The sequence below is a fragment of the Culicoides brevitarsis genome, chromosome 2, assembly GCF_036172545.1.
Source record: "Culicoides brevitarsis isolate CSIRO-B50_1 chromosome 2, AGI_CSIRO_Cbre_v1, whole genome shotgun sequence".
Taxonomy (NCBI): Eukaryota; Metazoa; Arthropoda; class Insecta; order Diptera; family Ceratopogonidae; genus Culicoides; species Culicoides brevitarsis.
Genome location: NC_087086.1, coordinates 10,088,193 through 10,101,187, shown reverse-complemented (window position 1 = coordinate 10,101,187; position 12,995 = coordinate 10,088,193). Strand labels below are relative to the sequence as shown.

The window sequence follows — 12,995 nt, the reverse complement described above, 5'->3', positions numbered from 1 at the left end:
TTATTTAAAAAAATTAATTTAAAAAAAATTTTTAAAAATTAATTTAAATTAAACTTACTTCATTTCCTTCATCCTTTGAACGTTTTGACTTTTCCATGTCTTCGTTTTCGTCGCGTTCAGAGTTAGTTCCATTGTTTCCGGTATGCGTTGTGCTTGGGCTGTGATTCTCATATCGACTGAAAAATTAATAAAATATTAGATAAATAAATAAAAAATATTTAAAATAAAAAAAAATATTTATTAATCTTAAGAAAGCAATCAAATAATTTTTCAAATTTTAAAAACAAATTTTTAAATTTGTTTAAAATTTAAATAAATTAATTTTAAATAAATTTTGATTTTTTTATTTAAAAAAAATTATTTTGCGTTAATTAATTTTTAATTAATTTTATTTAGAATATAAATTTAATTAAATACATATATAATTTTTTCTTTAATTTTTAAAATTTATTTATTTATTTATTTTTAGATTGAATTTTCTATATTTTTGACAATATAAAATAAAAATTAAATTTTAATTAAATCTATTTATTTAAAATAAAAAATAAATTTTTATTAAAAATATTAATTAAACAATTAATTAAAAATTAATTTAAATTCTAAAATTTTAGTTTAATTTATTTTTTAATTTAATTATTTAAATTTTTAAATAAATACAAAAAATTGTAAAAAATATAAAAAATACCTAACTAAATTTGAAATTCATGAAATTTAAATTTTAAAAAATGTTTCAAAAATTTTCAATAAAAAAATTTTTAAATACGAATTTAAAAAAATATAAATTTTTAAAAAATAATTTATTAAATAAAATTCAAATTTAAAAATTATTTTCAAAAAAATTACGTGCTTAAAATTAAAAAAAAACTTTTTTTTGAAATCTTTGAAAAAGAAAAATAATTTTTAATAAAAATTCGTTACTCACTTTGACTGCTGTGGCGAATTCCGTTCCATTTGTTGTGTATCTGCCTCCGTGGGTGCCACACTGCTGGCACTGCTCGCTGGTCTTCCGCTGCTTCCGCTATCGCCATATCCGCGTTTTCCATTTCCGCTAACCGGGCTCTGACTACTGACGGGCGTACCTTTGCTGCCGTCGCGCAAAACGCTTCCGCGAGGCGACTCCTGTTCGCCATACGGGCTCTTGAGCGAACGTTTGCGCGGATGTTCCGGGAAGTTGTGCGGCATGAAGGATGGCATGTAGTTGGGCGCATAATTGGCCAACGCCGAGGGCGACGAGTGCAAAATCATGTCGGTTTCGCGCTTGATGCTTTTCGCGACAAATGAATCCATGGGGCTTCGTTGTGAGTGCGTTTGAGCCGAGGCGAGTTGCGATTGGTTGCGACGCGTGATTGGCACGACGGGATCGTGCAGCGGACTATTTGTCGACGGATGCGGCGCATTGGCGTTTGAATTGAATCGACCGTGTTCCGCAGTGAGACCTTTGACCTGCGATGGGAAATTTTTTCACGTAAAAAAAATTTTTATAAATTTAAAAAAAAAATTACCTGCAAACTTTCGGCGGCTTTCAAGAAGCTCTCCAACGCTGTCTGCGACACATGAACCTCGCCCTTGTACATGAACTCCAGCAGGGCTTGCATGTTGTCGGCTGAGGTAGCTTCTAATATCACACATGTTGAACCATTGGAACTTTGTTGCGCCGTCTCGAACAATTCGGCGAAGTTTTGCGAGCACGCAGCGAGAATCAGTTTGTGTGCTTTGAAGATTTGACCTGCGAATCAAGCGGAAAAATCACGTCAAATATTGTTCGAGAGAAAATTTCCTCGGGCAAATTTAATAAAATCCAATTTTCGATTTCATCCAGTGCGCTCGCATACACATGAAAACTTCTCTTATCAGTAATAAAAAAGTTACGCTGAGCAACGGCGTCGGCCTTGTTCCGCATATACCTAACACGCACAATCTCTACGCAATATTTTTGGATTAGATTCCATATTCTACATTGTTTTTTGAAAAATTTATTTTAAATTTTTAGTTAAAATTTTTATTTTTTTATAATTTTTTTTATTTAATTTTAATTTTATTTAAATAAAATTTATTTTAATATTTTATTTAAAAAAATATTTTTAAATTTAAATTAAATTTTAAAACAAATTAATAAAAAAAAATAATAATAAAAATAAAAAATATTTAAAAAAATAAAAATACAAATTAATAAACCTTAAATAAAAAGTAATAAAATAAATTTAATTTTCTCAAAAAATAAATCAATAAAATAAAAAAATAATAATAATAAAAAATTATAAAAAAAAAAATTATTTTTTTATCTTATATTTTTTTAAAATAAAAATTTCCTTAAAATTAATTTATTCTTATTTTAATTTTTTTAAATTTATTTTTTTTAAGTTAACCCCTATTTTCCAAAATTGTCGAAAATTATCAAGGGAAAATATTATTAAATATTTAATAAATAATTAAATTAAATTATATTAAATAAATAATGGAAAAATTTCAAAAGTCATAAAAAATTAGAAATTTAATTAAAATTATACAATAAATAGCAATAAATATAATAAATACAATAAAACATCTTTTTTTGAAATTCAGATAAAAAAAACTAAATTTAAAAAAATTAAATAATAAATTAAATTAAATAAAAATTTCAATAATTAATAATTAAATAAATAAAATAATTAAAATAAAAAAAAATAATAAAAAAGGTAATTTCGTAAAAAAAAAAATTATTTCGATTAAAATTAATTAAAAAATTTTTAAATTAATTTCAAAAAAAAAATTTTATAAAAATATTTTCACACAAAATCGAAAAAATTTGATGAAATAATTCTTGTAAAATACTTCAATAAAATTTTCCCGCTAATTCAAGCTACTTTTTATTTACTGTAGCAGCTATCTATGATTATTATTACTACTATTATTGTGACTTTGATTGTTATTACATAAGTTGAGTGCGCGTCACCTGTTATGTACTTTGACATGCTTTGATAACGCACACACACACACGACAATTACAACGACCGATGACTGAGTGAGTGATAAGGAAGAAGATTCATAAATTTTACGCAATTCCAAGAAGCAAAAGGGAGAATCAAGTCAATAATGGCACAATATTGCTAAAAGGCACACTTTCGTGCTCAAAATAATTTTTATGGTTCAAAAATCCGTTTGATGTAAAAATAAAGGACGCTACTATTTGATTTTCTTATCGCAATTTGTGAGAGAGCATCTCACGCTAGATTAGATAAAAATCATTAAAATGTCACGTTCTTTGCATTTTGAGACGATTCCGTCAAGGGTTCTTCTGTTTTTTTTTCGGTAAAAAGGGGTTATGAGAGGCAAAAAAGCTAATTTTTTAAATTATTTCCGTACAAAAGAATTTTTGCAGCATAAAAAAATTTCATTGCACATCATCTTCATTACAATTATTAGCCACTTAAGGTTCCCCCTTTTTTTTTTTTTTTGAAGGGACAGAAATTTATGCTGATGACGTTCGTGCAATTCATTGTTTTAAATAACAATAATAATAATGACGATGAAAAAAAAATTATCTGAATATTTCTCATCATTCGCTGCATCGTCGCACGTCGTCGTCGTCTCTCGTATTTGGCGGAAAACTGGATGAATGAACAATGAAGGTAATAAAAATAAATGAAAATATGAGAAGAGGAGCTATTTTTTTTTTTTGAATAAATAAATAAAAAAAAATGTAGCAAAAGGAGTGCATTGCGAAAAAAAAGCAAAAAAAAAAATAAATAAACAAAAAAAAACGTGGAGAGCGAGAAAAGCAGAAGAAGAACATTTCAAATGGAAAAACATATTACTTTTATGATTATTTTTACTTTTATATGCCTCGCTTTATACAACTCCCGAGTTTCATTTATTATTATTACTACATGAGCATCATCGCAGGGCTTGCCATACAGAGAGAAGCTTTTCAAGTATTTTCTGCCTTTTGTTTATTGTTTCGACTACAAAACAAACTACCTTTGTCTGTTCAGGAGGAGGAAAAATTGTAGCAATGTCAAGATTATTCTTTCTATCATTTGGTGAAAAAGGCTCGAATTGATGTGCCTTTTATGCAATTCAATGTCATTTCATCATTTTTTTCCGCTGTAACGAGTGGATGTGGCATTGTTTGATGGAACAGCAAAAATTCAACTTACTGCGGAAATGAAAAGAAATTGCGTTGAATAATGAATTGAAAATGTATGAGCAGCTTTTTTTTTTGTTGGTTACCGAAAATGAAAGTGGTTGACGGGGACTTGATGTATCGAGGAATAAAAATAAGGAAGAATTTGTGAAATTTGAGGAAATATTCGTGGAGAACGATTTTTGAGGTAAGTTTATACTTTTTCATTTTTTTAATTAAAATTTATTTATTTTTTGATTTTAAGTAAAAAAAAAATAATAATTTAAATTTTTTAATAATTTTTTTAAACATTTGTCTGGTTAAAATATTTTTTAAAAATATTTTTAAAAAAAATTAAAATTATTTTTAATGAATATTTTTAAGTTTGCTATTTTTCACTATTTTTTTTGTAAATTAAAAATTTAATTTTTTATTGTAGAATTTTTGAATATTTTTATAAGTCTGTATATGAAAAAATGTTCATTTTATTTAACTAATTTTTTTTTAATAATTTAAATTATTAATTATTTAAAAAAAAAAATCATTTTGACAGAATTGAATCATTTTTTTCAAAAATTATCAAGTCGTTTCAAAAATAAATTTAAATAAATAACTTAAATTTTTCACGAAAACATACAGATCTAAGTTAATTTTTTTTATTATTTTCAGTTTTTTTACTATTTAAAAATATTTTATTTCAAATAAAAATTTTTCTTCATAAGAAATTTTTTCCTATAAAAAAATTAAAAAAAAGAAAATCAAAATTTGGTAAAAAAATATTTTTCAATAATATTTTGGTTAAAAGCCTCAAAAAAGTAATTTTTTGCTAAAAAAAATCTCGAATCTTATCGATTTCATTCATCGTCATCGAGACTTCCCATCACAAGCATCGTCTGTCGCTAACTTGATACTTTTATTTCTAGCAAAAAAAAAGAAAAAATTGTGTCCTGGATCAGAACAATTCGATGAACAATGAATTTATGCATGGCAACGCGTTGTACCTTCGAGATGCGAAATCCGAACCTCATACCACGCGCGATCGTCACATACGACGAAAAAAATATTAGAATTTTTTGGACATTCGGATAAAATGTGTCCACTAAGGGAAAGTTATTTTAATTTGAACAAATAGCATTATTTTCACGTAAGACTGAGCACGCATTTATATTTATATTTATAAACCTGTCTCTTATTCTCGCTCGTTACTCGTCGTAGGTTAGTACAACGATATTCTCACATGTCATCCTTCAACATTTTTTATCATCATCATTCACGAAAATTCATGTGTGTGGATTAGCAAAATTTTTTTTTCTGTGAAAATGTAGGAAGGAGGATATGTTTACATACAATCAATTTTTGCCATTCGAATCGCGCAACGATGCACGATGGTTCGAAAAATAACTTTTTCTTCTAAAAAGTCTTTAAAATTATTATCGATTTTTAGTAAAAAAAAATAAATCAAAATAAAAATATTAAATTAATATTTAATTAATAAATTTATGATAAAAAATTAATATTAATTAAATTTAAATAAAATTTATTTATTTTTAAATTTTTATTTAAATTTACTAAAAATAAATATTTTTTAAAAAATAAATTAATTAATTTTTAGTATTAAAAAAAATATTCTTAAAATTATTTTTTAATATTTTTATTAATTTTTTATTTAAATTAATTTTTTTTTTAAAATAAAATAAAAAAATATTTATTTAAAAAAATTAGAATTAATTAATATTTTTATAAATTTTAATGAATAATTTAATTTAATTTTTTTTAATTTTTTTTATAGACTACAAAACTCAAATCAAGTCACTGTGCGCCAACATCGCTACCGCCGCCGAGACATTTGACCAGCAAAAAAAAAAGTATTATTTTTTCCTGAATAGAAGCATAGAGACGAACGATTGGGAGGCAGATCAAATTAAAGCGAAAATAAATTGGAATGGAAATGACGACGATTGTAATAACAGCCAATATATTTTTTTTATTGTCCGCTGATATGTCATTGTTTTCAAATAATATAAACAAACATGCGTCGTCTATCGAACGAATATCCCGAAAAAATATGAATGACAGACGGATTTTCGGTATTAATTTAAATCAAAAATTGAAATGTACCCGGAATGACGATTTTTAATGAAATTATGACAGGTGCCAGTAACTAACGACGAGACATTGGATTAGTTAGTGCTCGTCTTCACAGAAAAAAAAAATCGACAAAAATTACAATTTCGTGCTTCGCTTGCATATCAACGATTATTATTAGCCAACAACTTTTTTTTTGTGTGTACGTAAATTATAAAAATAGTTCAGTTTAGTTTTGATCTTGATGCAATTCAATGATGACCTAATTTCGGGTGTCCATAGAAAAATGCGTACATTTTGTGCGTTTTAGACAACAACTGACTTCATTATCTTTGTCGACTGATTTTTTTTTTCGTACGAAATGCTCGTTAGTTGTTGCATACGTTCACGTAGTAATACAATTTTTGTTGCGTTACTAACATTTTTAATGCGTTCTTGTTGCGCGATGTGTGTATAACATATTATAAAGTGTGTCAAATGCGACTCATGAAATAATGGATTTTTTTTTTCGGTAAAAATAGAACATGTTAGTTTATGATCTAAGCACATTTGCACAATAATAAATAAAATCTCATGTTACAATTGCGCGTTTTCTTCTAATTTTTCTTTAATGAATCAAATTAAATGCAAAAAAAAAGAAATTACGTTAAATTTATGTATAATTAAATATTTAAAAGGGGTTTTAAAATTTACACGTAATAATGTTAATTTGAGCAGTGCACCTGAACGCACGTCATAAAACATTCTTGATTTATGCCGTTTTTCTGCGAGATATGCGGAGCAAATGAGGTAGGTGAGAAAGACATGTAAGGCACATAAAAGTCGGAGGAAAATGCCAAATAATAATAAAATGATAATAAAAATGAGAAGAAAGAACGTCGTACGTGGATAGCTGATGCACGACGACAAACTCATGGTATTTTATTACTTTTTTTTGTTTGGTAGGGGGATGAAATTTTTTGATATATTCCTTGCTTTCTATTCTTTTTTTGTTTAAATCAGGGAAAAAAATTAATTTTTGCGAAAAAAATATAATAAATTATTTTTAAAATATTTTTAAATTAATTTTAGGCTAATTTCATTAATTATTTATTAATTAATTTTTAATTAAAAAAAATAAATAGTAATTTTCAGTTGTAAATTATAAAAAAAAATATTAAAATTTTTGATTAAGATTTTTTTGTTAATATAAATATTAAATTTAATTTTTTTTTTGACCATTGAAAGATTTTTTTAAAATTGAAAAAACTAAATTAAACTTAATATTTTTATTAAAATTATTGTTTTAATTTAATCAAAAATTAAATAATTTAATTACTGAAAATTTTAATATTATTTAATACATTTTTAAATTATTTTTCAAGTTTTACAAACAGATTATTGTGAAAAAATTGTAAAATTTTCTTTAAAATTAATTTTCTAAAAAATTGTTTTATTTTTAATATTTGTGACATTTGAAGAATTTTTTAAAATTATTTTTTGACTTAATTAATAATTAATTTAACTTTATCATTTCAAAAAAAATATATTTTTTTAATTTTAAAAATTATTTTTCAAATTTTAAATAATTTTTTTAATAATTAAAAATAAACTTTAATTTTATAATTATTATTTTAAATTTTTTAAATTATTATTTTTTAATTTTAAAAATTATTTCTTTTTTAATTTTTAAAATTATTTTTCGTTTGAATAAAAACATTTTGATCTCAGAACTTTTAAATTTTTTAAATTTTAAACGGATTTTTTTTCTTTTTGATTTTTTTTAAAATTATTTTGACGATGAATTTTCTCTTAAAATAAAATTAAAAAAAAATTCTTTCAAAAACATGAAAAACCTTCCACACTTGCAACGACCTTCGAAACAAATAAATTTCAGCTGTTACGAATTTTTCGGCAGACTTCTGGTAGACAGACACAAATTTAAGGGAAAAAATGACGACATCGCCCTAAATATTATTATTATTATCGCCTATATTTGGGCTTATATTTATTGCCGCCTTTCGGTGTTTAGAATGCTAAACAGCAACATCATCCTCTCTCGTGTTCTCTTTTTCATCGCATTTTAATAACCCGCCCGAAAAAAGGATGGCAAAGAAATCATCAAGGATGTCTCTTCTCACTTTTATTCTTTTTTTTCTTCTTCACGGACTTCTAAGAAAAAAATGTAAACAAGGTAAACAAATTTATTTTTATAAATTTTTTTGTACATAAAAAATAATTGTTTGCGAAAAATTTTTTAGGTCTATGGGTTAGGAGAATCAAAATAAAATAATTATCTTAAGCGAACAAAATAATTGCTTAATTAGGCGAATAATAAAAAGGGTCCTTTTCGTACGATGAAAGTACTTTCGAAAAATTATTTAACGAAAAAGACGCAGAGAAAATTACTTATAGTTCGATGATGATTGACAATAAATTGGGAAAAAATATTTTTTTTAACCTAATGGTCGAGCTGTGTGGTCATTATCACGCCGGTTGTTTATGTTTGGCATAATTTGCTCATTACTCAATTTTTCCGGAGGTATGATAAAAAAAAAGGAAGGCAAGGTAGGGGTATAAATAAACATCGTCGTCATCATCATGATCATTATTATTGTCACAACCCGGACCTAACCTACTGCTTGACTTACAAACATATTTTATTATAAGTCCGTACCAAAAAAAAAAAAAAAAAGAATAATAAAAACGACAACATAATAATGTAGTCGTCGTTGTTGATGCCGATATGCGAAAGAGAGTGAGAAAGAAAAAAAAGGAAAACATAAATAAATAAAGATGAAAAATTTGTACCGATAAACACGTACAATCGTACACACAGATAATATTGTCTCGAGACATCCCCATCTCCAAAAGAGAAGAAAAAAATATATGTTGATTTTTTTTCTCTTTGTATGGTCTTTTTTCTGTGCTTTCGCGTATTTACCGTATACACAGAACGTGTTTTGGTGTAACTTTTTCCGTTTCTTTTTATGTTATTTTTATTATTATTATCATCATCATCTGCATGCCCGACATACCCCTGTATCGAAATCTATCTATCTATGACGGAAATGGAAAAAAAAGAAGAAAAAGACGAGAAAAAATTAGAGATACATAAAGAAAATTTTATTATATAGGACACGGTGTCGCCAACACTTTTTTTTTGGCAGACTCGTCCTTTTTTTTTGGTAAACAAACAAGATTATTAGTGAAGTGATTGTAAATATAATGTACCTACACGAGACGATGATGATGACGACAAAATAAAAAAAAATATAAGGAAAAAGGGTAAAATATGAAAAATTAAGTCTGTGTGTATGGGAAGTGAAGAAAAAAAGTTGTTCGTCTGTGAAAGAAGGGTATTAAAGCGGAAATTTGCTCATTTTTTTCTACTTATTATTTTGTAGACGGTGATTTGGATGACCTTGAAAAATTAGATAATTTTAATTTTTTTTAAGGGGAATTGCAGTTGAATTGTCAAAGGTTTTGGAAAATTATCAAAATTATTTTTTTAAGCATAAAAAATATTTTTTAATCATTTAACTTTTATTTTTAATTAATAAAATAAATAAATATTAATATAATTGATTTTTTTGTCAAATAAAAAATATTTCTTAGTTCTTTAAATAATTAAAGAAAAAAAAACAAATTAAATATTTTTTTGTTTTCAATGGAAATATTTTTTACTTAATTAAAACAAACAAAATGAAATAAATTATATCAAAAAAAAAAAAAATAAAAAAAAATAAATAAAAATATTAAATAAAATAAAAATTTCATTTTAAAAATTAATATAAATATGTTTTGATAATTTTGTTACAAGATTTTATAATAGAATTATTTTTTTAATTTTGGTTTAAAAAAATAATTTGTAAAAATATTCATTTAAAATATTATTTTAATAAAATTTATACTTATTTTTTCTCATTTTTATTTATTTTTATAAAAGCAAGGGAATTTATTTATTTTATTTTACTTAATTATTTTTTTTAAATTAATTTTATTATTTTTTGTTTAATTAAGCCAAAAATATTTCCATTGAAAAAATTATTTAATTTGTTTTTTTTTTAATTTAATTTATTTAAAAAAATATTTTTTATTCGACAAGGAAGTTATTTTTTTATAATTTTTAAAGTGCAGAGTTTTTGTTTCAGAAGTTTCCATTCAAATTTTAGACAATATTTTTTTTTTAATATTAAAAATATTTTTTAATCATTTAACTTTTATTTTTAATTAATAATAAATTTTTAATATTAAAAAAATATTTTTCAATATAAAGTAATGATGGTATTATTTTTATTATAAAATTTTTTATTCAAATTATTAATTTTTTTAAAAAAAATTTCGAATATTTTTTTTAATAAAATTTCGATTAAAAAAAAATGAAACAATATTAAAAAAATTCACGTCAAAATCAATTTTTTTCAAAAATTTCACCTTTTTTGACACAAAACAAAAATACATTTTCAGGACAAAACAATCCCAAAAGAGCAAAATTTCCTTTTCCAACAAGACACACGCATAAACATCCAAGAAACAAAATTTCTTCTTTTACTTTTATTTTGTTAAACATTACCATGACAATGACGGATGAGCAAAACTCCAGCAAAATTTAATTTATCAAAAAAGTACGAGGCAGAGACGCACGCGTGTGTCGCCGCACAACAACAACTCAAAAATCGAAATATTGAATTAGTGTCATTCCGAGGCAGCGAGGCAGGGAAAAATGGAAGAACTTACCTCCACACAACAATATCACATCCGTTAATGTATCTGACTCGTAGAGATTTGAAAATGCCATTGCCATATTTGACGAGTAATTGCTCCATTTGAGGCAATATTGCTGTTGCTGATCCATTTTGTCTGAATAGATTCCTGAAAAGAAAAAAACAAAAGAAAAAAGAAAAATTATTTAAAAATTTCCGGTAAAATTCTAAGAATCTTATTTTTTTTTGTTTGATATAAAAAAAAATATTTTAATAAAATATTCAAAAATAAAAAAAAATATTTTTAAATATTTATTTAATATTAATATTTTTTAATTTTATTTTTTTTTTATTTTAAATATTTTTTTGAGTAAAAATATTTCGGTAAAATAATTTCGCATTCGAGACCTTTTTGTTGAACAAAACGCTGATTTTTTTTATTTAGGTCATTGATTTTCTATGCATTCAAATTTGACAGCGACGCACGCAGTACGCACCATAAAAAAAGCGAAGGACGGTGCGGATTGTGTGTAAATGCAAATGTGCGTTGCACGCACCTTTATTTGAACAAACGGAACAGATTGCGTACAAAAAACGCGTATCTCTCGTGCATTCGTGTTGCATACAGAAAAAAATTTGAGCAGACATGAACTTACATCATCGCGTGTGCTATGCGCGTTTTTTTTTCGGTGTACCTACCTAAAATAAAAACGAATTTGATTATAATTGAAATGTCATTGAGACGCAGTTTGTTCGCTTGAAATATTTTTTTTTTAATAATTTTTTCAAATGCATGGCATTAACCAAAAAAATTGTCGTCGCGTTGCACACACGAAACACTCAACTGGTTGTGCAGCAAACTTAATTGCTATTCAAGGGTATTTATTTATTTAAAGTCTTTTGAATTTATTTTTTTAAATGCGTTGCAATGTGAGAGCAAAAAAAATTTTTTTTTTGTAATTTTTTTCAATGCATTGAATTTTTTAAAAAATTAGTTTTAGTGCAATGTTCACACTTTTTTTTAGGTAATTCGTGATTTGTTTGGTATTTGTCTTCATTACGCGCAGCTTTTACTTTCAATAGGCACAAAAATGATCAAATATTTATACAGACGGATGTTTTGTAATTTGTGTCGGTAAAATTATTTGAAACTTTTTTTTTGAAGTTTTTTTGGATGTAGGTTGCAAGGCGATAATTGGTATTTGACAGATTCTTCAGTGCATGTGATTAATCAAGGTTTAGAAACTGGATTGGAAGATTAAATTTATTTGATTTTAAATTCTGTGGGGTCTTAATTTAGTTTTAATTGTACAAAAAAAATTGAAATTTGAGCTTAAAAATGACTAAAGTTGATTTTTATTGCTCATTTTATTAAAGAATTAATTTTATTTTTTAAACAATTTTTTTTAATATTTAATTAATTCAATAAATAAAATTAACATAAAAATTAAAAACTATTAAAAAAATATTTTTAAATTAAAAAAAAAATTTATTTTAAATAAAATTAAAAAATTAATTTAATTTTATATTTTCATAATTTTTTTTTTATTTTATTTTAATAAATTTTTAGATTTTTTTAATTCTATAAATTAAATTTTAATTTACATTATTCAAAAAATATTTTATAAATTTTTTTAATGAAAAAAAAAACTATTTTAACCTACAAAATAATTTAAAAAAATAAGAATTAATTAAAAAATTCAAAATTAATTTTCCATTAGAATAAAAAAAGAATAAAAAATAATATCAAAAAAATATTAATTATAATTAAATATAATTTAATTAATTTTTTTTTTTTTTTTAAAAATTATTCTGTAGTTTGTTTTAAATTATTTTTTTTAATTGAAAATTTTTTTTATTTTTTTATATTTTATTTTTATTTTAAATAATTTAAATTAGAATTTATTTTAGAGAAAAAAAGGTCTAAAAATTAATTAAAATAAAATAAAAATTAAATAAATAAAATAATAAAAAAAATTATTCCTCAATTCAACTAAAAAATGCAAATAAATAATATTTTTAATCGAACGAGACAAAAAATTCATCAAAATTCTCTTTTTCAGGTTCATTAAAATATAACAAGTGCTCCAACGCATTCACATGTTGCTTAATCATCTCCAGCA

The 12,995-nt window shown here is 23.9% G+C and overlaps 1 protein-coding gene across 1 annotated transcript in view; it reads right to left on the bottom strand.

Annotated features, from left to right (window-relative positions):
• Positions 1-12,995, bottom strand: part of LOC134830158 (zinc finger protein chinmo) — a 33,022-nt gene that overhangs the window by 598 nt on the left and 19,429 nt on the right. Inside the window, exons 2-5 of the mRNA XM_063843549.1 lie at positions 10,907-11,041; positions 1,503-1,726; positions 923-1,443; positions 59-176 (exon numbers count right to left, since the gene is read on the bottom strand). Coding sequence (XP_063699619.1) covers positions 59-176; positions 923-1,443; positions 1,503-1,726; positions 10,907-11,041 — 998 coding nt within the window. The remainder of the gene's footprint in view (positions 1-58; positions 177-922; positions 1,444-1,502; positions 1,727-10,906; positions 11,042-12,995) is intronic.